Source organism: Styela clava, chromosome 2 (genome assembly GCF_964204865.1).
Source record: "Styela clava chromosome 2, kaStyClav1.hap1.2, whole genome shotgun sequence".
NCBI lineage: Eukaryota > Metazoa > Chordata > Ascidiacea > Stolidobranchia > Styelidae > Styela > Styela clava.
Genome location: NC_135251.1, coordinates 1,671,725 through 1,699,535, shown reverse-complemented (window position 1 = coordinate 1,699,535; position 27,811 = coordinate 1,671,725). Strand labels below are relative to the sequence as shown.

The 27,811-nt window shown below is 36.7% G+C and overlaps 1 protein-coding gene and 1 pseudogene across 5 annotated transcripts in view; both read left to right on the top strand.

The window, feature by feature from the left end:
* The first annotated feature begins 365 nt into the window (after window positions 1–365).
* Window positions 366–4,322, top strand: LOC120331521 (uncharacterized). Of its 4 annotated transcripts, none has more exons than XR_013474395.1 (3): window positions 366–889; window positions 1,630–2,742; window positions 3,250–4,322. XR_013474395.1 is itself a non-coding variant. In XM_078110230.1 (3 exons), the coding sequence occupies exons 1-2, from the start codon at window positions 659–661 to the stop codon at window positions 1,753–1,755; spliced, it is 357 nt and encodes a 118-aa protein (XP_077966356.1). In that variant the 5' UTR covers window positions 366–658; the 3' UTR covers window positions 1,756–1,758; window positions 3,250–4,322. The 4 variants fall into 4 exon arrangements, 3 of the variants coding, with proteins under 3 accessions (XP_077966356.1, XP_077966355.1, XP_077966354.1); XM_078110230.1 differs by having other exon boundaries at window positions 1,630–1,758; XM_078110229.1 differs by having other exon boundaries at window positions 1,630–1,758; window positions 2,520–4,322.
* An 18,871-nt stretch (window positions 4,323–23,193) lies between these two features.
* Window positions 23,194–27,811, top strand: part of LOC120335805 (carnitine O-palmitoyltransferase 1, muscle isoform-like) — a 117,452-nt pseudogene continuing 112,834 nt past the window's right edge. Inside the window, exons 1-5 of the transcript XR_013474422.1 lie at window positions 23,194–24,299; window positions 24,864–25,086; window positions 25,440–25,606; window positions 26,431–26,565; window positions 26,990–27,058. The product of XR_013474422.1 is annotated as a carnitine O-palmitoyltransferase 1, muscle isoform-like (transcript). The remainder of the gene's footprint in view (window positions 24,300–24,863; window positions 25,087–25,439; window positions 25,607–26,430; window positions 26,566–26,989; window positions 27,059–27,811) is intronic.

The window sequence follows — 27,811 nt, the reverse complement described above, 5'->3', positions numbered from 1 at the left end:
AGTCTCATTGTTTGTACTGTATAGAGCAGGGTGGTCCAAGGTTGCCGGCTCCGGGAGCCACAAAATTATTTTTGCATTGTCGCGGGCCACAATAATGCCAAGAATATAGGTAAACGGTGCAATACAAATCAAACATTTTATTGTGCAAACACATTGATCACTATTTGGCATTTATCAAGCTAAATAATAGGGGAAAACATACTAAAACCTGCAAAGGCCTTCTTCAGCTTTCTTTTCAAACTAATGTTTACGAAATAATTTATAAATAACTGCAGATTCATTAATTACTGAATGTAAGCTAACAGTATCAGTATCAGTAGTTTATTTTTACACATGCCGAAAATACACATTACGAATAGGATTAGGTAAAAAAAGAAAAAAATGCATTTTAGTGTGAAGGAAGACGCGATAAACCAGTAATGGTTATCGAGCAGCGTCACCTACAAGGAAGTCTAACATCAAATTTTATAAAGGAATAAAAAGACGAACATTAAATACTAAGAGAATACGGAAATAGAATATATTCAGGCGACCCGAATATCCGAGTCTCGTTCATAACGAAGGAAGCAAGCGACTCCAGTCACAACAGGCGGGGTAACCATGTCAACCGCGTTTTATTAGATATCAGAGTGATAAACCATAGCATTATGAGGTAACTATGGATAAACGGGCTAAGAAACCTCGCTTGTCAGCTGCAGTAAGGGCCATTGTTTTGGGGGTAGTACCTCATTCGGAAGACATTAATAACAAACAATATTATTGGAATCAGGTTCCGAAAGGGGTTTTTAAATCTATACGGTACCGTACTCATGGAATTCTACAGTGGCCTGATGACTGGGTGCTGGTGGCAAATTCATACATGAACAGAAAAAGAGATCAACTTAAAAAGGTAAACAAAATTCTGGTAAATACTAGATTATCGTTGAACCAAACATAAGTTAGATCTAGCAGAAATCCACAAACAGACTGCACAGATATTATTAAAATAGGCTACTGAAGGCAATTACAATGCAATAAGAGATCTGAAATATAACTTATAATTTTAGATCATGTACCACATGGCTATTGTGGTATAATTTCAACAAAAGTGAGAGCACTTATGTTTGACTGCAGGTAACAAATGCAAAAAAAGATATTGGTTAATTCAAAACATGAACCCTCGAGTGTGACTGCACTTCCACAGATATCTGTGGATTACAGGAAGAATAGAAACAAACTCATGTGCAAAATAAAAAAGTATAATAAATATAAGACATGACTATTCATTTCTCTGCATAAAATTAAACAGTCCTTGTAGAATTCAAAAAAAGTAAGCATGGAGATTCATTTCACTGTGCAATATATGAAGTAAATTAAGAAATAGACAGAAATAACCATGAATATCCATTCCACTGTGCAGTATCAAAGGTGCAGAACGAATTCAACAAGAATAAGCATGAAAATTTATTTCACTGTGCAGTATATAAAGTAGGCAACAACAAAAGAGTAAATATTCATTCCACTGGGCAATATATAAAGTACGAAAAAAGTGTGACATAGAAAAATAAGCATGAAAATTTATTCCACTGTGGAATATATGAAGTAATAACAAGAATCTAATAAAAACAAACATGATTGTTTCTTCCACAGTGCAGAGAATTGATTATTAAAAGTATCAAGTCAATCTATTCGAGAGGCTGTGGATCAGATCAAGCAATCCTGGCAATGACAAAGAGGAAAGCTGACAGCACATCAACTCTAGGTGCTGGCAGGTGACAGGTAAGAAGAGAGCATGAATTTTTTAAATTTAAATTTAAAGATGTCATAAGTGGAGTCACGTAGACTGAGGGGAATACTGTTCCAAATTAGTACACCTTTGTATTTTAGGGAATTTTGTGTTAAGCCTAGGGAAAAACGTGGTACAAAAAGATTAGACTTAGTCGAGGAGCGGGTATTGTGCTCATGTACATTACTAAGACTTAGAAAATAATTGTCAAAAGCTGCGGGTAGATTATTGTTGTGGTATTGGTGCATAATCTTGGAGACCTCTAATTTGTAGATGTCTGACAATTTTAGCACCCTGGTCTTATGGTATAGGATGTTTAGGTTGGAACGAAAAGGAGCTCTAGCGAGAGTTCTAACAGCTCTATTTTGAAGAACTTTTAATTTATGCAAATTTGTTTGGGAGGCAGCCCCCCAAGCAGCTACAGCATATTGTATATATGGTTGGAAAAGGGCAAAGTATACGGTTCGAAGGGTTGCGTCATGTATATAATGCCTGAGCTTTCCTAGAATACCTACTGATCTTGAAAGTTTCCTATGTATTTCAACAGTGTGGGTGTTCCACTTTAATTTGTTGTCAATAATGAGCCCTAAATATTTGTAAGAGTTGACAATTTCGAGCGAGATTCCTTTAATTCTGATTGAGATATTTGCGTGTCTAGTGCGAGTTTTCGGGCTGAATAACATCACTTTTGATTTGTCAACATTCACTGTAAATTTGTTACAGGTCATCCAATCATGTATTTTATTAATTTCAGAGTTCACTTTATCTTGGAGCGTATTCAAATCTTTTGAGCTGTAAAGCAAACAGGCATCGTCAGCGAAAAGTTTAGTTAAGAAGTTGGAGCAGGACGACAGATCATTTATTGCGACGAGGAAAGCAAGCGGTCCCAATACAGAACCTTGAGGAATTCCACAGTGAATAGGGAGCATGGGAGACCTATTGGAATCCACCTCGACAAATTGTTGTCGACCGGACAGGTAATCACAAAATAAGTTGCCTGTAGCACCTCGAAAACCATAATGTCTCAGTTTGTGTGAGAGAATAGTATGATTGACAGTGTCGAAGGCTTTTTTAAGGTCTAAGAAAATACAGCAAACAAATTCACCTTTGTCCAGTTTATCATATATATAGGAAATTAAATCTAGAATAGCATGGTTTGTGGAATGATCGGATAGAAATCCGAACTGACATTTATTGATTAAGTTGAATTTTGTACAAAAATTGAGCATTCTTTTATGTAATAATTTTTCTAGGATGATGCCAATGGAGGGTAAGATTGAAATTGGTCTGTAATTTGAGGGATCATTATTTTTACCATTCTTATAAACTGGTACTACTCGTGCGATCTTAAGTGAAGAAGGGAAAGTACCTAATCTAAAAGACGAATTGAAAAAATTACATAGCGCTGGCGAAATGATATCAGCAGTAGACTTAAGAAAGTGGGAAGGAATACCATCAGGCCCAACAGCTTTCCCTTTTTTTAGGTTCAATATAATCTGCAAGATCTCGGCAGGTGACGTAAGCTCAAGAAAAAAAGAATTTCGCAATGGAGTACCTAAGAAGCCGGCAAAAGACACTGGGCTATCAGGGAGATTATCTGCGAGTTTCTTCCCTACTGTGGAGAAAAACTTATTAAATTCATTGGCAACCAGGACAGGGTCTGTCACTCTGGTTCCATTTTCAAGCTTTAATTCTGTGACGGAGGTGTTATCTCTGGACTTCATTTTAATAATGTCATTGATCGTTTTCCATGTACGTTTAACATCACCTCGGTTGTTCTCGAGGACATTACGATAAAATAATTCTTTAGATTTCCTCTGCAAATGAACCAACAAATTTCTATACTTTTTGAAATGATCACGCTGGGATGGACTACCCCTCAAGAACTTGTTTTTGTACATGTTATTTTTGTGTTTGATAGACTTGCGAATTCCCTTAGTGATCCAAGGTTTGGAGTAAAGTTTGTGTTTTTTGCGAGATAAGGGTCGTAAGGGGGCATGTTTGTTAATTAACCATTTCAAGTGACCAAGGAAAGTATCGAAAGAGGTATTGAAATTTTCTTTGCAAAAGGTAGCACCCGTATAGTTGTTACACATCAACTCAACATCGGACCTAAAAGAATCGATACAAAATTTTGACATATCCCGCTTCATGCGAGTATTGGTCTTTAAGCCAACATTAACACCCGAGATTGTGCATGCTATAGGAAAGTGATCAGTCATGTCACTGAGCAAAATAAATGATGAAGAACATTGGTTAATGGTGTTCGTATAGATATGATCTATAAGGGTGTGAGAAGTTGAGGTGAGTCTAGTGGGTTTCGTTATCACTGGGAAAACATAGTAAGACATGAGCATGTCCAAATACATGGCAATGGAATTATTATACGTGTCGAGTAGGTTAATGTTAAAATCACCCAGTATCATGAATTTTTTTTTAGTCATAGCCAGTATTTCGAATAGGCGAGCCATTGCTAGGGTAAAAGATGGTAAATTGCTTTTTGGGTGGTTGTAGATAACACCAATAATGAGGCTCTGAAAATTCAAGCTGGGTTGGGAGAACTTGAGGTAACTTGGGAACTTGAGGTAACTTGGGAGAACTTGAGGTAAGGTTTACAACCACGCTTGAAAATCTGTCTGAGTGAGAAAAGTGTCTGAGCGGATGCGAAATGGGGGCATTGTTACGTCAGTTTGTACATCTTGCTGATTGGCCAATGTCACAAAGTAAACAAGGTAGTCGATGCTCGGGGAAAGGTCTATGTTCAGTAGGACTTGTCGGTAACGCTCCGCTGCACACAATTTGACCCCGCCTATTATCAACAGCACAGCTGTTCTGAGTGCAGCTGCATTCCCAGCTGACTTCGCCGGTCTAAAGCGCGACCTTGCGTTGGCCAGTTTTATTTGCTACGGTAGACCTGTATACTGTGTTTATTAAAGGCGGGTAAAGTTGGTAGAATAAGAAGCTTCTTAAGTAGTTACTTCTGGGAGGATGGTAGAAAGACAGTTCGAAAGTTTGCACATAACTGCAGTACAGAAATAATCTACGCATAATATTTTGAGCCTTAGTGGAACAGTGGAAGGTTTAGGAAATTTTTGAATTTCAAGATTTTACTTCAGTGTGTTGTCATTGGTTTTTATATACTCGTTTCTAAGATATTATTAAGGATATTTGAAATTGAAACAAACTGCAATTCACGACACCGGCTGTCACGCTGTGGCTTTCATAGCGAAATGCTGTTGAATAAATTTCATAGTTGCGTGTAGCTCGCCTCTCTTTGCAAGTAAAAGATAAAATCTCACTTTGCAAGTAAAAGATAAAATTTTCAAATCAAACATCTTCCCCCTATTGCTAGTTGCGTCGCTACCGGCACGTTCATATATACATTATATGATAATTTTTTTCAAATTTAGATAGATACTGTATATTCATACTGAATTATACAACACCCATTTCTAATTTTCCATTTTATTATTGTTTCCCAGTTAGTATATCATAATGGATGTTTCATCGATAGCAGACGCAACGAATAACTTGATAGTATATCTGGCAACAATCATAGAGATTGCTCATTATACTCTGGTAATTTACGGAGTACGGAATGACTGGGGTGAGTTGATCATGTATAGACAGTTTTTTACGTTTCAAAAAATAGGGTTCCGACCAGTGGTGGGATTCAAATTTTTTGTCAGCCGGTTCCATCACACGAATGTCATATTTTTTTTAACCGGTTCTGTTGCAAAAAGTCATGTTTTTTTCAGTAATGCCAACCGGTTCGCTGTTCTCATAAAATCCACGAGACGGTTCTATAGAACCGGTGCGAACCGGCTGAATCCCACTACTGGTTCCGACCCGCAAACTCAGAAGGATGGCTTGATGCTTTCTATATGCCTATTCTCTATCGGTAGTTGATACCTCCTAAATAATAATACTTTGGGTAAAACATAGAAACCCAAAATAAATCTATCGCATGCTTTTTAACTGAGATATACTCTAGTGTAGGGGTTCTCAAACTTGTAGTGTTATGGAACCCGGGAATGGCCCCACAATTAGTTTCAGAAAATAATAACACGATTGTTATTTGCCGATTATTGTTTCTGAATAAATTAAAATTACTTTATTTAATGACTCCGCTTGTAAAATTTTATTGATGACGTTATAGCTTTTTGGACAGTCACAAAATCAGCCAATTCAGTATTTTAATAAGTAAGTGAATAGCTCACAGAGCCCTTTTGGAAAATTATTTTAAATTCAGATATCAACAAAGCAAGGAAACAGCCAGTTGCCACATGGTTGATGTCGATAGCTTGTTGCTACGGTGGAGGGATGAGCATAAGTGTTTGTGTAGGAAAACCTGCTCTGACTCCTCTATCCAATAATCAGGTATGGATTTGTTTTATTGTTAAGCTCAGGGGTGTGCAATCTGCGGTCTGTGGCCAAATGCGGCCCACAAGGAAAAATAATGCGACCTGCAATTTTATAGTTGTTTAATCTAGTATGTGAGAGTAATTCCGATCCATTTGCATTGCAAAGTCTATACCTGAGTCCAATTTATTATCTATGACCTTACAATGCCCTAACAGCTAGGTTGTGCGATGCGAACAACGCATGTCATCAGATCAATAACCAATATTTTTGTGTCTACTAGAAACCTCTGTTAGAATAATGGTGTGGCCCGCGGTTTCACCCACTTATTTGTACCCCTTGTATTGAAAGCTGCACATCCCTGAATAGTTAATCTGAGTAAAAAAGCATATGCTATGCTTTCCAAACTGGTACGAGGCCTTCAGGCGGTCGAATTCACGATCCAGAGTCTTTACAGCCAAGATCGCTATGGCAACCAATTTGGTCGTAATTTCAACCTCTGTTCTAACCTTGCAGAACGGTAGTGTTCTGCGGAACAGAGTTTGAGAAACGCTGGAGTAGGCTGTGCTAAACCAGGAAGATTTTAATCATTCGTAAAATAGTAGCTCTTTACGTATCGACAGGTATTGGTGTCAACATAGCATATGATAGCCTGGACATATAAATAAATATTAATTTTTAATTTCAGTCAGTTCTCATGATGACAATAGTATGGTGGCACATCTTCTACTCTCCCAAAGATGTCATTTATAATTTATTGTCATGGAAACCAGCGATGTTAGTGATTGTTCTGGGAAAAGAAATGATTCGAACAAGAAAAATTATAAAAGGTATGCTATATATTTGTTTACACTTTCTGATATTTGATGTTTGTGAAAAATTTGCATCAAACTTCGCAATTCCAGTCGTCTAGGAATGATTTTCATATTTATATCAGGGGAAAGGAATGTTGGTAAGGACAGCTTAATAATATGACGTACCTTCGCCTCTCTTTCAGTTACAAGTCTGTGTTGGGTATGGTGTAAGTTAGCCAGTCATTTGTTTCAGATTTCAGGACAAATTTAATTTGTAAGAACTTTATTTCATGACACTCGGAAATACGCTGTGTTCCACTGTGCTTGTTTTTCTTCCGTAGTCTCGGTTCTCAGTTAAGGCCAGCATATATTTAAGCGTTGATACATGTGCTGTGTGCTGGTATGAATGCAAAGCGTTGCTCTCATGTTATTCCAAACAACATGTTTGTAATTCAGGTATTTCTGAAGGTATTGTTCACTTCAAAAAATAATTTTGTTCCACTACGATTCTCACACGACAACACTTTATTTCGCTGTGCTCATCTCCACGTATGTTCAATTATTGGAATTCTGCTCTCTTGTTATTTCAAACAATTATTTTCATAATTTAGGAGTGAAACTTGGTCGTGGAGCTTTCCCTGACTCTCTCTTGATCTGTACTATTCTTGGAATGTTTGGAGCCTGCGGAGGGGGGTTCGTCAAAAATGCTGCAACGTTTGTGAGGAAACAATGGAATCATGAGACCGTGAAATCTATTCATTTGGCGACGTGAGTATTGATTTGTTACAAATCGAGACATAAAAATTACGGTAATTATTACGGCAGTTAGTGACTGGGCTATGGAGTTTCAATTTATTGCAAACTTCTGGCACATTCGAGCAGGAGTAAAGATTTTGAAATCTTTAGAGCAGACAGACAATCAAGTTTACAATTCCAAAAGAGTTTAAATATAAATTCAATGTTTTAACTCCAATTTCTAAATATCACTAAAATAATAAAAGTTAATAAGATTCTATGAGCTGGCGCTACTAAAATTTGTGGTAACTCTGGCTCCATCTAACCCGGTAGGCTTTGCTCCTTGGCTCCGACTCCAGCCCTGATAGTGGCATTCAAACATTTTCCTAAATGAAAGAACCCATTGTTAGTGAGCTTGATACATAAGGGAACCCGTTCTAGAATTCTGAATCGCTCTTTGGGAACGTGAAATGGTTTTCTGAGATTAGGGAACCAGTTTGACACAAAGAGAACCCGTTCTTACAATTTTGAATTTAGTTACTGGCAATTTACCATGATATTTTATTTTTTTCAGAGTAACAAAGCTCAGCCTTCTGTTCTCGTTATTTTACAATCTACAACTTCTAGGAATCCTGCCGATCTCATTCAACACTGTTGTTCTTCTACAACTAACTGTGATGTTCCTGATATCGGTAAGATATAATAGATTATAGGCAATTAGCCCATGATTTAATATGGCCTGCTGAACTTAAGTGAAAAAGTTTAACACTTTGTCTTTTTACCTTTTTGTGTTCTGATACGGCCAGGCCAATTGAATACTCTCGTAATGTGTACCAGGTTAAGGGTTAGGCCGTAATTTTATTTCCTTATTTTAGTTCTATCACGAGTTCGGGGATTGTCTGTTTAAGCCAAGTGAATATATATAGGCCCATAGGTTTCAGTCCTTTTAGAGCTAGACAACTTGATGTAAAGTAGGCAAACAAAATTAGGTACCTCAATATTGGTACACATACTTCTGAAGCGCCTCAATTGTAATGTCATTATCACAGTTTAAGAATGTATATATTCTGAAAGAATTCAAATATATCGGTAACTTAATTTCACGTACAAGTATCAGCCCCTTGTGCCCATTTCCCTCTCCTAGTCTGCGAATATCCTTTGGCTCCTTACTTTGGACACTGGTCAATCAACTTCGGGAACCAATGTAATAGATAACATATTTTGAACTCTTTCATGATAAAATTATAACATGCAAAACCGAAATTCAGGAATGTTTACAAAACTTTAAACAAGGTTTGAATATAAGCACTACATGTTTATTCAGCATGCTTTCGAACTGTAATTATTCTCGACAGCAGGCCTGCCTAATGTCTTTTATGGTTGCGATCCACTTTAACAAGAGAAAGTTTTTTGTGGGTTGCAAACTCAAATACCTACCAAGTTTTGATTTACCTTCAAATTTACTTATTACATGAAATAATTTATTTACATAAAATTAATCAAATCCAAAAATACTGAGTAGAGCAGGCAAAATATTTGAATATCGTATTGATATTAAAATATTAGAGCTGCAGTTTACTATTCGAATATCTGGTAACACAATACCTGGGCATGTCACTGAAACAAATTCTTGCCTTGTATTTGTACACAGGGTCCCATGACATGTCAATTTACCCCCTCCCCTTAAACAAAAAATTACAAACCTATTTATAGCGCTGGCCTTGGAATTCCCTGCAGGATTCGAACCTATGAACTCGTGCAGGTTAATTAGAGGTTAGATAGCAGGCATTTCAAGTCCTATGACATGTTTAGACCAACTCTACATATAAGAAATTAATAAATTCTCGTTATTTCAGGCTTCTTCCAAGTTTGGCGTCAACTTTGATCCGTTCCATCGAATTGAGCAGATTATCACAAGTTGCGTGATAGATTATTCTGCGTATGGGGGAGCTGAGGAGGAAAAATCCCCTCAGAAAAAAGCCGGGGGGGGAAAATTCCCCAGAAAAGAAAAAAGATTCTTTGAAAAAGAAAGAATAAGTCCATAGGTTTTCAAATTTAATTTACTTCCTGTAATACATCGGATTATCTGTTTAATTTAAATCAGGGTATTTTTTCCGATATTGAAACTCGTATTTCCCTCTTTCAACGTTAATTTTAACAGTTTTTATAATTCTGTATTACAAATCCCAACGCATTGCATTAATGCAATTTATGATTTTGTGACTGTATTTTAAATATTAAATTATATATTGTTATAACGCAGCTAAAATTTTAACATAGTCTTCCCTCTCTCAATGTTAATTTTGTTAATTTATTCCATTTTTTAAAACAAATATTTTTCATTTAAATGAGTTTAAATTGAACAATGCAATAATCTTGTGAAAAACTAGTCATTTGGGAACCACTGACATATATTACAATCAATTGTTTCAAATACTCAAGTGCAGCGTTTCTCAAACTGTGTTCTGTTCCACATACTTTCTGAAATTGTTCTGCAGAACAGGGACGAAATTGGTCGCCATGGCGATCTCGGCTTTACTTCGGCGATAAATTTTTCTCCCAACTGGTGACAAACAGTTGAACAGACCTTGCTATCTGGGAAGTCCGGGAAGATATGCATTTTACCATATTCAATTGTTTCATCGTCTAATAGCTGTAATAAGCCTATGCTGATTATTGAGTCGAAATAAACTTATACTAGTCTCGTAGTGGCCAGTCTTTAAAAGAAAGTAAACATGAGGAACCCGATACCCGAATCCATATTTGTGCATAGACTGTCAAGGGCTGTTGGTATTTTAATCAGGCTCAAAAATTATGTGCCATTGAGTGTTTTACGAACTGTTTATTTTGCAATTTTTCATTCTTCCATTCAATATGATATTGTCTTATGGGGTTCAGCATCAAAACCGCGCTGTCAGGACTATATCAAATGTGCCGTTGCGAACTAGACTTAGTCCACTATTTTGAAACTGAATGACTTATTTCACTATGAAATAGGGAAAATCATGCATAAATTCTCCTCAGCGAGTTTACTTGAATCGTTTGCGTCATATTTCACCGATTGTAGTAGCCAATATTCGTATAATACACGATCCTCTTTAGAAATTTCATATTTTATTCCAAGAGCTGACACAAAATTCTCCCAAGAATCAATCAAGTTCACTGGTCCAAAAATTTGGAATCAAATTCCTGAATCTATTAGATTGGCTTCCTATGTGAAATTTAAAATAAGTTACCTGAATTTTCTTGTTCAGGATTACTAGAGTATAGTTATAATATTCAATAATGATTGGAACATGTAACTGTCCATCATATAATGGTCACATTGCCACTGTTTGCTTACTATCTTTCAATTTTCAAACTAATTTTAAATAATTTTCTACAATTCACCTATTTTTTTTGGCTATTATTATCTGTATTGAGAGTATACTTCGTTTAAATATTTGGTAGTTAACTAGTCGACGGTTACTGTATATTTTTTTTCTCAATAATTATTTATTTGGTTGGTGGCTGACTTTGATGACCTTAGGTCGTATCCAGTAGTGGGGTTCAGCTGGTTCGCTCCGGTTCTATAGAACCGTCTCACGGAATTTCATGAGAACAGCGAACCGGTTAGCATTACTGGTTACTCTCAATTACTTTTTGTAACAGAACCGGGTGAAAAATATGACTTTTGTGATGGAACCGGCTGACAAAAAAATTGAATCCCACTACTGGTCATATCGCCATCTCCCAGTCTTCTCTGACTGCGACTCACAAGGCCTGACTGAAATTGTGGCCCTCCAACTTTGCAAGCTTAGACTAGCTTGAAGTACAAAATCGAAAGTAGTTTGGTGTTTTGTGCGAGCATAAATGTAAACGAAGTTAATTTTTTAACTTGAAATATATTACGATTTTAGAGTGTAACTTGTGCAATATGAAACTTATGAATTATGGGAAATTGAAGAATCTAGAACAGAATTGTTGCAAAAGCAGGTTATACATATTTATGCTTCATGAATATCCATGTCCTCGTAAATTCTCTGACTCCAGCATCAAACACTTGTTAGTACACGGTACCATGTTAGGGTAAATACTACAGGTTTCTTCCTGCCAAAAAGTGTCATTATTTTGTTACTTGTACACTTGATGGTATATATGCACACAATCAAATGTTCGATGCCCTCTACTATAGCCTACTCTTTTTACGGTATCTCTCCAAGACAACACTGTGAGACTGTCTGGTCTCACACTTTTATTTTCATGTTAAGTAGACTGTGGTGAATGGAATCAACTTTTTTTGTTTAAACAGTGATTGTTTAGTATGTACCGGGTTGCTTTGACGTACCTATTGCTTTTCATTTTATTTATTCAATAACATATTTAGTTCGATTTTATTATATTCATCGGGTTTCTGTTAGATTTCCCCAAGGGTGGAGTCGCTCGATAACCAGTATTGGTTTTCGACATCTCCTTTCACCCTGGAATACGACTTTTTTATATTTCCTTTAATTTGTGTATGTATAGTTTGTACTTTCAGCATGTTGAAGAAATAAATTACTGATTACTATATTTACTAACTCACTCCTTTATTTCTAGCTTTGCCGCAAATTGAAAATGTTTCATCTCAAAGAAGTGGATCCGACATTCTTTTGACTTGGAATGCAGTATCTGACAGAAACGTTCTATATAACATAGAAATATTCTGTGATGATGAAAAACATGGAGAGACTCACACTACAGAAGTTCCTCAGTATAGGATGAAGTCACCTACACTTGGTAAAACATATCGTTTCCAAGTCTGGGCCAAGGATGAATGGGGAAACTCTGGCATCAAAACGCAGTCAAAAAATGTTATAAAAGGTATATTTTCAGGATTATGTAGATTTTAATTTTTTTTGTCATGGACTTCTGTGAATAATACACATACGAGTATACATAAGAGCAACCACTGGCAGTCAGAATCATATTGTGGTGACGATAGACTGCCCAACCCATTGTAACAATTTATTCCAGTTTTGTCATGGATTATATCTTAATCGACTAGCACAGGGGTGTGCAAATTGTGGCCCGTGGCCCACGAAACGAGTTTTTAGTTTCGTTTATCTGGTAAGTGCGGGCAATTCCAATCTCTTTGCGCCTCAAAGCCTATACTGTACCAGTACCTGGGTGCCACTGCCATATTAGCAACACTAGCTAGCAGAATTCTGTTGCCAAATACACACTGCTGAGAAAACATAGCAAAGGCACGGCCTGCAGCCTTACCCAGTTACTTGTATCTGGCCCTCCTGTAATAAAGTTTGCACACCCCTGGACTACAGCATGATATTAAAATTAAAGCAAAGCAAGTAAGAATTACAGTATGCACTAAATCGAGACTATTGGGATTTACAGCAATCACTCTATAGCAGTGGTTCCCAAACTGGGGTCTGCTGACCTTTTGGGGACCGTGAAGCACTTTTGGAGGGTCCGCGAAACAAATCTGTAATATGGCTATTAGCTTGATAATACAAAAATTGAGTGCCTAAACAAATACACATTTGTCGCCTTTTGCTGTTTTGCAATCACCGCTAGAGACACTGATTCTTCACTTTATGTTTCGATCACACTGCCCCATGTAATGTCCCAGAGCTGTGGGCCTGTGATATCAAAGAGAGAGTTCAATTCATGCCACCACAGGTATACTAACTGCAGTACTGTAGCTAACGCTGCCCTTTTACCAAATATCGTAACAGACTGGATGTCACACTCACATTAGAGTTGCGCTTCATATTCTTTTGTTCGGTTCACTATACGGCGCGTTGATTTTTTTGTTGTGATCTTTTAATGTTTTGGTGCACAAGACCGAGAATCGTTAAAAAAATTGCGAGGGGTACGTCATGGAATTTTTTTCAAAAAGTTTGGGAACCACTGCTCTATAGCAAAGCTGGTCAACTCGTTGATCGCCGCGTCCCGAGTAGTCAATATCATCTGATATTGGTTGAATTTAATGGGTGAATGGGTGGACCAACTGGGTGAATTTAATAACATACCACAAAAAATATAATATACACATACAGTATTTGAGTCTATTTGAGTATTTCTATACGGCATATTTTTAAGTAACAAAAATGAGTTTTACCACTGCCAAGGTTTGAAAATTACGCGCCGAATGTTGTGTGTCTTGCTGACAAAGGATGCTACAATACCTTCTGCAGTATGCAAATATATTGTCTCATTTTAAAAGTAGTATGATGAATTTTATTCGCAAGTGGCATCAGAATGTCTAATTTTTTTAAATTCCAAGCGAGCAAAGAATTACTTTTGAAGGAAATTGTAAATTAGATACCAAAGTTTGAGCAGTCATGTAACATTTATGGTTTGAGAATATTTATTTTTGCTGTTTAGATAATACATGATTACTTGGCAAAGTGTCTCTAGGACTTTTCAACAGTTACAACTAAAAAATTGGACTTCATATTTGAATTGTAGGATATGAATAAATCTAAAACTAATGATGAAACATTTACTTAGGATACAATTACATAATCAAATTAACAACTTTAATGAAACATAAAAAATACAAATTTTGAGTCTATTTTATTGGCAGCGATGGTAGTTTTTATGCGTGTGTGCGGTTATCTGCATATTCAGTACCCATTGCCCACCCAATTTATCAGAACCCAGGTGATGATCATGAGATTTGAATCCGATACATAATAATCTGCGATGTCAACACAGTTAAGTCAAACACTTTAACGACCAGTCCATCACACCGGCCTGATAACAACTTAGTTAGAACTACTAGGTGTTAAAATAATAACGCAAAATTAACAGACGTTGAGATGAAATGCTACTTAAAACATTTTAACACCTTTTAAAAGCTTTTTATACTTATATTTATAGACTGCAGAGGACCTCCACTTATCAACTTTGCTGGAGCAAATATTGGGAATCTGCATCTACCGGAGAGAGGAAATCAGAACAATCAGCAAATAGTAAGATTTGAGTAATATTCATTCTCAACTTTCTATGTTCATTCTTCAAAGTATTCATGTGTAAGTTTTCGATTATCTCCTACACGATGTAATAGACAGTTACAGGCTCGGTTGTGTGGTGCATCGTGCTAAGCGATATGAAAACACTTGGTACCACCCCTTCGATTACCCTGTGGGTTTGCAGGTTCGAATCCTATGGGGGATAATTATGTGTGAGAGGATTGCTGGACTCTTCGGCGCTGTAGGGTGTTTCACGTAACTGCATAACCGCTGGTCATTCATGTCTTCCTCCACCATCAAGTTCATGCAATTGGAAATATTGACTAACTAACCCCATACTCTACATAGACTGATAACAAGACGAGTGGCTGTGGTTCGTCATATGATTAAGCAGTGCTATCGGCTTTCCCAAGAGATGAATGTGCAAAACCTATTCTGATTTATGTTGATAATAGGCCCCAAAATAACATTAGAACTTTGCTATACCAGGGGACCAGAAACTGTGGGATATTTAATCACTAAGCCATATGAAATATTTAATCCCCAAATTTGAATGATATTTGTCTGCGTTTTTATAGCAGGTAATAAAGATAAAAAATATGCTAGATAGTAATATTGAAATTTTTTAAGGGGCAAAATGAACAAGAAGAAGCTGGTGCAGTAGGTGGAAACCAAGCAATGGAATAAACCAATACAACATGAAGGTGATGACGGTACGTGAAATACCATTTACTAAAACAGCAAACTTGATTTCTTGTCTTTTATATTCTCGAAATAGTTTGTGGAGTCATATTAGATCAGTGGTTCGCAATCTTTGATAATTAGAATGAAAATTACCATTCAGTAGCAGAAAACAACATCATCAATCATTGGTACTACAATCAAAATTATAGATAGTGATACAAATAAAACTAACATTTTTTAATGGTTCTGTGGCCCACCTCAAAATATTTTCGTGGCGCAGCAGTGGGACATGGCCCACTGGTTGAGAACCAGTGTATTGGATGAAACAATAACTCATTTTGTCTCCTATTTTTGCTATGTTCACTGTACAGTGAGTAATTGCCTTCGTTTTTTGAATGTGGTCTTTACATATCTGCGGAAGATCAATTACCCCTGAAATATTATTTTATTTGCAGGAATTCAACCAGGTTTTTCCTCAAGTTCATTTTTAACAAACAATATTCAAGATTTGTAATTGTTGCTAATCTAATGCATTATTCAAACCTCACATAGAAAATTGTTATGATATTTCTCTACTGAGCACAATTTTTGGAGTCATCTGAATCAAAAATTTTTTTTTCAGATTCCGATGATCTTGAGAAGTTTCCCAAACTGACCACATTCTAAAGACATTGCTAAGATACAAAAGTTTCATCAAATGTTACTGTTAATGTCGTATATTCAACATTAAATTTCTCCAATAATCTCAGACTGAATGCCGAATGATCTTGTGGTATCCTGCAACACATTATGGACATGCATATGTAGTGAAGGGATCAAATATTAGTAATATTAACTCTTAAAGACTAGATAGTCTAGTCCAATAATAGTAGAATTAGGGGAAAATTTTATAATTATTTTTTATGTGAAATGCTGATTTTGCATAGGCTTGGATTGTGAAAACATAGTAATTGACTCTTAGTCATATGCACCACCCTTCAGCAACGATTTCGGCAATTTAGGTCATCCCTCACAAGATTTGACCTCTTGAACTGACCTCAGAGCATTTTGTAAAATTCTGCACCAAATTCTGATTTGCACGTTTTGTCATACAAATTCTTGTCATTTCATAATTTTTTTATTATTTTTTCCTATTAGTTTTAAAAATTAGGTTGGATGCTGCATTAATGTTTTAGCTTCTTATGTACTATTTTTAGTGAGTCATAACAAACTCACTTTAAGCTTTTCCAGATATCATGTGTATTGTTTTTATGTCACCCTTATTCAGAAATTTTTGTATAATTATAATTTTTATGGTATGTCAACAACTTTCATTATTTAGGTCAGGTTTTGAGTTTTTTCTTATAATTGACAACTGCTGTACTTATTCTTGCTGTATATCAGTTTACCTTGCCACTCCACATTTTTGCTTGCATTTTAAAATATATAAAAATGATAAAAACTATAAAAATCAATAAAAATTATAAATAAAAAAAAATCCAAGTTATTAACCTATATCGTAACTCGTTTCAAATAGCCATTGTTCGAATTTTTATTAATTTTTGTTGTGAAATTCATTATTATCTTTTGCTTTTATGTTTTTCAATTATTGTCAACCAGTGATATCTATTATTTCTGTGTATATATTAGAACATCCCTATGAATTTATGATATTCTGATTTGTCGGCAAACCCGCCATTATTATGCATTCCATGACTGTTATAATAACAGTTGGACTGGAGTGATTGATTTTTGGCTCAGTGTTGTGGTTTGATATTGTGTTCCGAAAACTTGGTAGCTAAGGACTCTACTGGAGCCCAGTGTAACTTTGCCCCTAATCTATGTAAAGTAATAAGAAATGTCCATTATGAATTCTAGTAATATTATAATAGTGATTCATGTAGAATATTACAATGATGTTTTGTTTTGCAATTCCTATTACGAATTTCCATTTTTTTGTTTTGCGTGAGTCAGGTTTTTGAATTTTTATGTACTGCAATCCGCTTTTCTTGTTCATTCTCTTGTTTATTCATTCTTCTTGTTTATTCTCTATAACTCCGTGTGTTTCTCTAAGTTTTAAAAGAGTAAAAAAAAAGTAAAAATAGTCAAAAAATAATGAAAAAAAAAAATTGATGTATTTCCCTAAATATGAAAAAGTAAAAAAAATTAAAAAAACAGCAACAAATAAAAAAAATTTCGTGTATCCCATAAATTTAAAAATATAAATGTGAAATATTTCATTAAAGAGCTTATAGCTTTATGATACAAAATGAAATGATCAACATAACACTTTGGCCTGCATAATCTAACAGGTCTTCATCAAAAATGATTCGATTTTCTTTTTATTCTATGTTGTATTTTGTTAATTGTTGTAGCATCTGTATAATAAATAATCAAAGTGATAGAACCGGGCTCCGTGCCCAAGAGCCTGATTGCCTACAACTAGAATTTTGCGAGCTACATGCTGTTCGGATCTCATGAAGTTCAATTTTGTGTGAGAGACTAGCAGAATTCAACTGGTAGGTTGGTTAAGGAAATCGACCCATATTTTACTAGCAACTATTCACCTGGGTTAGTGTTTGGACGGTAGGGCATCATTCATCATATAGCTAAAGCTAAGGAATTTTATTTTTATTCCTCCGTAATGAAGAGGAAAAATTAATCCAAAGCCAAGTACTTGAAATTGCCATTTTTGGATAACCTGAATGTTTATTACGACAAGACTTTCATGGTGTTGCTGGCAGCCTTGGCTATCAGAAATTAGAGTATCAAAAAGTGAATGATGTCGAATGGACAAGCAGCAATGCATATCCTAGAACTTTAGTTCTTGCTAAAGTCGCATGTGACAATGATTAGTTCCGGTTTTTCCCAACCTGTATCGCGGCACACTAGTGGGCCGCCAAGGTCTTGAAAGTGTGCCACGAATTTTCACAAAATTCCTGAGATTTTTTCACAATATTTAACGATGCAACATTAACTTTATTACATTGCAATCAGTAATGGATGTAGTTCGGTACCACACATATTATAGGGTGACCTAAAAAACGAAACCCAGTCCATTTGGAACATATTTTATGGATTCCGTTTTTTGGGGTCAACCTGAATAAAGATTTATTATTCAATGCCCACCGATAGGTGATGTAATATGCCACACTTGTCTAATATCTGAATATATAAGGTGTTAAGTTTTCAACCCTAACCCAACAATACAAGTTTGCTCAAAGCAAAGTCGCTAGACTCTAACTAAACAATCTCTTTCAAACTGTCAGCAGTTAAGAAATTGAAGGGACTCTTTAGAGCGATATTAATTTCATAATATTTGACATGTCATGTTTTCGCATTTGATTTTTCACATGAAATATTTAGAGTTCTCAATTTTACCTCAAATTTCGCCATGCAAATTTTCTGTCAGTACAACATATGCAATACAATATATATAATACAACAAAATGTTTTTCACATTTCCATGATTCTGCATATATTAATTTTCTGCACTGACAGAAACGATATAGACTTGTTGTTACAATTGACCCACAAAATCTTGTTTTAATCTTATTCAATGTCGGAACGCATAATATTAGTGGATAAGTAATTTAATAAAACTGATTTATATTAAGTGTGCCGCGACTTTTTAATCTTGTTGGAAGTGTGCAGCAAGCTGAAAAAGTTTGGGAACCCCTGGATTAGAGAACTCTAGCTCTGCCTTTACAAAGTTGAGATACACCTCGTTAGGCATGGCCTACCGTTAAGCAGTAATCAATGATCAACTTTTGTAATTGGATTTGGTGTAGAGAGGAAATCCAATATTCATATGGCGAACCGTGGACTCTTGTTGGGGAAACAGTACAAGTACAAAGAGCTTTAACCTGTGGCATCAGGTCATCAACATTTACATATCTTGAACTTTCATATCTATCCTGGGGAAGGGGAAAACTGATATTCCAACTTGACCATATGGCTAGCCACGGCCTCTGGTCCTATTACCGTCAATATACCGATATACAAAGTTAAATTGGTTTCTGATGGTTATACTTATAGGATATGAGTTACATATTTATCCCGGGGGAGAAGGAAATCCGGTAAAACGAATTAATCATATTGCGAATCAGGGCCTCTCATCCGGTTACCAGTCCATGACGGGTATGGGAATAGTTGGCCGATTATTTGTACAAAGCACATGTACCTGTAACATCTGATTGGTCGACACTTACTTTTTTCAGATTTTCGGACTTTCCTGTTTATCCTGTGGAAGAGAAAAATCTGACCATATGGCTAACCATAGCCTCTGGTCCTATTACCAATCTATGTCAGATACGGGTTAGTTGGTCAGTTATTTTGTTTCAGATGCATGAACTTGGTGGTTATAGAATGGGATTTAGATATTTATCACGGGGTAGAGGAAAGCCGTTAAGACGAATCAATCATATTGCGAAAACACAGCCTCTCGTCCGGTTAACAGTCCATGACGCGTACTGGTATGGGAATGGTTGGCCAGTGAACCCGTGGTATCTGATAGTTCAACATTTACCTTTTTTAATTGGACGTACATGTTTATCCTGCGGAAGAAACTGATATGACAACTTGACCATATGGATAACCACCAATCCATGTCAGATACAGGGTTAGTTGGCCAGAAAAACTGATAAGACAACTTAATCATATGGCTATCCAGGTTCTCTCATCCGCTTACCAGCCCATGACAGGTATGAGAATAGTAAGCCAGTTATTTGTACAAAGCTCATGGACTTGTGGCAACTGATAGGTCAACACTTTGGGTGTCGCTGCTTGATAACCATTTTTGGTTCACCGCGACTCCTCCCCCCCATATTCAATATTACTCGTTAAACATTGTATATTATTTATACTGGATGGGTACAACAAACTTGACTATGCCATACCGCGACCGATTGGTCTGTTACCTATCCATGTCAGGTATGGGAATTGTATAAGTCAACCAGTTATTGGTTTCAAATGCAGAATAGAGCAGATGTGATTGAACGTGGAATACTACTTCAACTGGAAATTACGGGGGTTGACTATCACAGGCTGAAACTGATGGAAAAGTTCAAAGGTCGGGAATCAGAATTTCTCTTGCTGCTTCAATAATTTAAGCAGCATAGAAGAACCTGTAACCGAACAGCGGTTATATTAACCACTCTACAGTATAATCACGTTCCATTCAACCATTCTCAGATTATGTAGTTGTGATTACAACAAGTTCATACGCATAGGTTATCAATGCGACAAGAAGACCATCCATGTGCGCTGGCTTCAGTGAGCAAAAGTAAACCAGGTATACACTAGGTGACAATAGAGAACAAAAAATCGCTAACACGAACTTTAAACTATTTAAGTATAAGTATAAGTATAAATTTGTCAATGACTACAAGAACATTCTTCATAATTGGACCGTATACTGGGAATTTTTTGTGCAGTACATTACAAAATGTAATGTTGACCATTAACAAATGTTAATGTTGATAAACGAGTTATTAGTAAACACGACTCCAGATTATTCAGTCGCGTAGAGGCAACATGCAGCGTATCCATGACGACTAGATTTAAATTTCCGGTAAATAGCGGATTTTTTTTTAAATTTAATTGCTGGTATTATACCGTTATCGTCCCCGTTTTCTGATCTGTGTTCTTTGTTTCTGTTTACTTTAGGTTAGGCTATTGCACTACCTTTCTAGTCAAAAATATCAAGTATTTTGTGGCGTCTAGAGCTGCCGCAAAACCATGGCGGGATTTCCAAACCATGGCCGCTAAGACCAAACCCTAACCTACGGCGACTGACTTTTTAGCTGTCACAAACCAATAGCGAGCGGCGGTCATTACGACAAAAAATCGAATACCACCAATTTTGCTGCCGTAACCACGGCATGTCACTGTAATAGCAGGGCTGCCCCTGATAGTGATGAATATTGGATAATTTGGAACGCCTTCCTTATGAATACAGTTTTGATGTTTTTGGGGTTAGGTTTGGGTATAAGTAGATATAATTCCGCATGATAGACTAAAATATTGTACATGACTTTGTAAACATACCGGTAATAGCGCGATGAAACCATGGCAAGAGACGCGACGGTACGTTTGTGGCAGGAGCTGCCATGAAGTGGTAAGAACTGCGACTCCCCGTACCGGTACTAGAATTGTTGAGATACTTAGGATAGGTTAGGCATTTACATATTTATGCCAGGGGAGAGGAAAGCCGAAATTCTGCTTAACCATATGGCAAACCACGGCCTTTCACCTGGTTACCAGTCCATGTCGGATACCGGTTATGGGATTAGTTAGACAATTATTCCGATTGCATGGACTTGAGGGTAGAGGTAACTGACCAGCGGTTATGTGAATCTCCCTACAGCGGCGAGGATTCCAGCAATCTTTTCAAATATAATTATCCTCCACAGAATAATTATGCGAACTTGCGAACCTATTGAAATTGTTTACCGTTTATACTGACGTACCGTAAAACTGGCTAACTTCGGATGCCTTGTAATTTCGGATAAAGTTTTCAATCGTTTGTCATATTGTGCTTCTGGCAGTTTCTATAGTGAGTCCTTATATATCTAAATCTGTTATCATATTCAATCGCGCAATTTATTTTATTTTTTGATTAAAAAAATCATGTTTCACGATAGAACTGATCTTCCGTTTTCGAGCGGCTCAAATCGTGACTTCTACTGATGCTAACTTCCTCAAACTACCGTCTTTCGATAGAGGGTGATAACAATGTATATAGCAAATTAGACTGATTGCAAAATGTTGCAGAAGACTTGAGAAAAAATAGAAATTCAAATATTTTTTTATTATCAAAATAATAGCATCTGACGCACACGTTGAACTTGATGTCATGTTGCGTCACCGGTATAGATTTGATGCCAGACTTTCGGGCGCCGACGTGTTGGCATGATTTGAAAATAGCAACAATATTTTGTTTGATTGGATCAACATCGACAATTTTTAATTCCCCCATTTGGAACGGCAGCATGGTTCGAAATAGAAAAATTGTGAGCAGTCGTGAAATACTGCGTAATTATAAAATATATAACCAGCGAAAAATTGTCACAATTGAGTTCCGTTTCATGAATTTAACAGAGGATTACATCAATGTAATAGGCCTATATTTCAAGTTTGACGCGAATCGGACAACAAATTGCTGAGTGATTGATTGAAGTATAGTGAAATCATCCGAAGTTAGCCAGTTTTACGGTACTTCTTTTAGGGCAAAATACTGTCTCCACATTCCTCCAAAGATGGACATATGCGAGGATTTGATGCATATAGCAGCTGTGATATCATGGGTGTAAGATCAAGGATTTTGATTTAAAAGGCAAGTTCATAAAAATCGGCATGTGTGCTTTTTCTGTTCTGCGTGCTTTTCCTGATTAATATGACCATCAATATAGAACGTTATGCATATTTCTTTGTTTAAACTAGAAAACAGTCAAGAACAGTATAATTTTCCAGTAAGATATGAACTTGTTGTGGGGTCTCATGTAGTTTCGTACCCAACGTACTTCTAGTGGGCGTAGCATAACAATTTTTTCACGTGTCAATCCTAACCCCCACCTGACCGCACCATCCAAAAATTATGTCACTACGACGTCACAGTGACGTAATAGAGCCCTTCAAACTATGCGAACCGTCATCCAGGACACGCAGACAAGAACCTGAAATCGAACAGCTATTTCTCGTCGCAACGATCCCGATAGGGGAGAGATCGCTGACGTTAGTCAGTTCTTTATCATCGGCGCCGATGCCATTTCGGGCGATCGTACGAGTATTTGGCAAGCTCTATGACGTGATTGTGACGTCGTAGTGACGTAATTTTTGGATGGGGTAGTCAGGTGAGGGTAGGGTTGACATGTCAAAAAAATGTTATGCTACGCCTAATAGAAGTACGTTAGGTACGAAACTACACAAGACCCCTTGTTGTGACCCTGCAGGTGGTCACGAGACGCGCAAAAATCCATGGGCCGCAGAGATCTTTTCCAATATTTTGAGCCTGGGGCCAAGTTACCGACGACTTTTTTATTGTAATGTAAATTCATTTCGTTTGAAGCGTCGATCAACTAAGGCATTAAGAGGCATTGATATGATAAACCTGATGAAAAAAGCTTGATTGAAATGGTGATTCTACTTTACAGTCCAGATTTAAAAATAAATCACTGTCACAATTTGGATATATTTGATAACGAATACCCATTGCTAGATAATAGTGCTATCAAACTGTTGTCCATATTTTCAACCAGTTACCTATGCGTTATGCGGAAGAATCGGCTGTACACTGTTCCAGAACTACATGTTGCAAAAACTTCTTTGAGGCCTCGTTTGCAATCCTATATTGGAAACGAAACAGCAGCAGGACTCTCACTAGACCTAATTGTGTTTGTACATGATTTAGCATGTACATTTTTTTTATGTGAAATGTTTTGTATGTGTCTTTCTTACGCATAGTGGGTGCCCAGCACTGCATTTCATTATGTAAATATATGATATTATTTTATGTTTCACCTATTACAATTTTTGGCCAGCACAATATTTTATAATTTTTCTTCATGTGGAATGTTTTTAAGTTTACCCTTTTTTGTCTAGATTTCTAGAAACATGTTGAAGGCCCAGCATTGCAATAATTAGCGTAAATATATTGTATTATTCTCTGTTCCGGTCCTTTCATTTTTTTGCCGGTCCGCGAGTACATTTAATTAATTTTACCGGTCTGCCAGGGTAGAAAGGTTGGGAACCACTGATCTACATTACTGACATAGCGGAGTCTAACGCTTGAACTACTAAGCCACTGGGGCTCATTAAAATAAAACTGATCTAAATGAATATTTTATTCTTCACAGGCTCGGGTGTTTTCTTTAAATCTGGGGTAAACAAAGAGTCGTTGCACGCTATCGAGAAAGCGGCGTTTGTGGTTGTTCTGGAGGATGAATCCAATGTATTAGACGTTGATGATGTGACAACTTTCTCAAAGTTCGAACGTTCGCTGTTGCATGGAAAATACCATAACAGGTGATTAAATTTTATTTTAATTTGTTTTTTTGAGGGGGAAGGTCACATTCTGAATTTGCCTGAGGTTTCTTAGGATATATATTATTTCAAGAGTTTTTTGGGGGGTTCGGGGGGAGGGAGGTCACTATCTCTCTTGGACTAAGGTTTAGACAAGCTATGATAAAAAGCTATGATGATATTTTTCCACAAAGTATCTCATAACAATTTTTTCTCTTCTGTTTCTAACCCTAACCTGGTACACACACTATGGGACATCATGTGCGAGTAAATGCCCGGGCTGTGAATTATGCTGGAGTCGAGGCTTAGTATGGCAAGTTTTCATTGGTATCAGAGTTTGAGCCGTAGCCTTATTTCAAATTTTTCTGAGTCATGACAGGCCAACTCATCCAGGTTGCAATAAATTAAGTATGCAATGCTGAACTTGGGAGTTCTTAGTCCTAAAATTGTATCTCCTTAAGCGAGACATGGCAGCTTTTCGCCTAAAAAAAGCTTGCCTGTGGGTATTTATACAGGGCCTTGTTTTTCGTGACTTCTAGAGGCTAATAAAGAATAAATTCTATTCAGATGGTTCGACAAATCTTTCCAAGTTATTTGCTATAAAAACAGTATATTTGGAATGAAGGCGGAACATTCCTGGGCCGACGCTCCGATCATGAGCCACCTTATGGAAGAAGTCTTGTACGATGAGTTTGCGAACTTTGGATATAATGATGACGGTACCTGCGTCAGAGAATTAACCACGACCCCCCTTCCTCCTCAGCGTTTAAAATAGAACATTCCAGAACCTGTAAGTGTTGCTTTCAGATTAAAAATATTTTGTGTTCGAGAACACTAATTTAATGCCAGATGGAATCTGTCTTTCAATCTTGGCTATTTGTTTAAAAATAATATATGTGGGAACACTAATTTAATGCTGAGTGGAATCTCTCATCCTGACCTAACCTACTGCTCAACTGAAAGTATATTGTGTATGGGAACATTTATGTAATCATTTTTGTACATAGCATTGTGGCCCCAAGAAACTGCTCTGTGGCCTCCAGTTGGAAACTGCTGTGCTATATATTATCATTTTTTGCTTGGTAGCGCTGATTTTATACAGAGTTGAATCAGTATCCTAACAATTAATTTTCCTTTATACAGTGCATCGACGTCATTTAATCAACTCTGAAGATTGCAAAGATTTTGTCTGATGACGTAGACCTCCACGTGTTCCCATTTCGTAAATTCGGAAAAGGATTGATACAAAAACTTTCCGAATGTCTCCTGATGCTTTGATCCAATTGTCTCTTCAACTTGCACATTTCAGGGTAAGAGAAATGAAAAATTTCATTTATTTAACATTTTAGTGGGGCACTTGAAATTTTGAGTTCTTGCATAGTTTCTTGTTATCCGCTTGATAAAGAATGCGGCTATCGCTTAGCCTTACAGTAATAAAGGCACCGAGCGAAAGATTCAACACAGTAACAAGAGTAAAAAAACTATGAATTTTTACCCATGTGAGCCCTTTTAAACATAAGTTGTCATATAAACTCATGGAAACCCGTGTTTTAAGGCCGGCCAGAGCTGCTAGCTGTTACGGTCTATCTTGGCAATTAGAAATTTCAGAAACCCGCGTTCAAAATTCCTGGCTACATCCTTGGCTTTGGTCATTGACTTGAGTATCCATTCATCAATGACTCGCCATCAACTAACTTGCTAATTCTGACTTGACTGTGGACTCGGATGACTAATGAGTCGTATTGGGGATTTTTGCCTAAGACCTGTGATTCCCAACGTAAACTCAGTTTTGCGCTTGGTATTGTGCCCTCCCTCCAAACGCTCTTTGGCCCTTATGAGGGCACTGGTTGGGAAATGTGGCCCAAGAGACATAGACGTAACATGCCAACCGCACTAAAAGGAATGAAAAATATTCATAACATTAGCATAAAACAGATCGCCTGCACAACTTATTGCACCCTGTATAAGGTGCTACGTAATGGTTTTGAAGCAGGGTGCGGTCAGGGAGGGGGGTTTGAGAGTCGCAACCCTCTTTTTTGAAATGTAGAACAAAGCATTTCTCTGTATCATACATAAGCCATACAAAATGCTTTCTCATATTACTTCCTTTAAAATAAAAATCATTTTATGACAGGACAAAGGTCATTTCAGTTTGACTTACGAAGCCTCGATGACGAGATTGTTCTGAGAAGGGAGGACCGAGACTGTTCGTTCATGCACGACTGAATCCTGCGCTTTCGTTTGGGCCATGGAAGATCCAGAACAAACTGTAAGTTCATTATTTTACTAACCAAGTTTTGCTTATTAGAGCGTGACTAGTCAGAATATTGTATCGATGCTGTTATTTCTTGGCTCAATTGAGATGAAATAGTACGAACTATTTTTGTTGTTATTTAGGTTACCAGAGACTTTCAAGTTTTGTAACTGTTAACAAAGCTTTGTTTTCTTGAGCGATTCGATAATGTGCTTTTCACATCTCTTCCGCACGCGCAGCCTCGAGTTTCAAATAGTGTCGACAAAGTTTTGTTAATGCCCCAATAACGCTTTCTTAAAAAAATTTTTTGTTCATAGCTCAGGCATCTTTGCTATTCTGTTCATCCTTCTTTTATTTGAACAAGTGTTCCCACTTTTCAAATCTTTCTATAACGTTTTGGATCAGTTTTCCCTATTTCTAATAAATTTTCCCTTTTCAGAATGAAGACAGAAATGCTCTTTTGAAGAAAGCTACAGAACGTCATGTATCGGGATATAAGGAGGCCATGAATGCTAGGTTATTGTGTTATTTAGAACATTTTCTTACCCTCAATTTAAACTCAGTACCTTTTTGTGTAACATACATAGCAATTTTTCGCAGCTTGGAACGCTTTTTAGACCCTCAAGATAATTGAAAACCTACTTTTACTAGCATCTGGTAGAAAATGGTAACTGTTTCTGTCTAACTTGGCTATTAAAAATTCAAAACCTCCCTCTTTTAAAAATTCCTGGCCACGCTTCTGTAGACAAAGCCTGGTTCTGGGATACCAGACAACGTGGTGATAAATTTTGATCGCTTTTTCTGCAAAAAGGACTCTTATTTTGGTAGGAATTCCACTCAAAACACAGTTCTAAACTATTTTTTCTCCCCATTGGCCAAAGCAAGTTATTTGAAAGGGTACTAATAGAAAAGTTGCAAGCTAGTATCAAGCGAAAGTATGTTTTATTCAAAAAACACGATGAAAATATATGGATGGAACATGAAATTCAAAACTAAATAAACGTAAATATTTAAAATAAGACGGGCAAGTTCAAATCTAACAAATATTTTTACTTAACTACACGCCCCCTCAAAAAATTGTTCACGCCCCCCCTTGTGGGGCACCCCTCTGTTTGACTATTACACTAAGCTATGCTTGAAACAATCCAAAAGTATGTTTTATTCAAAAAACACGATGAAAATATATGGATGGAACATAAATTTCAAAACTAAATAAACATAAATATCTAAATAGTGTCAATAGGGGGGAATTCCACACAGG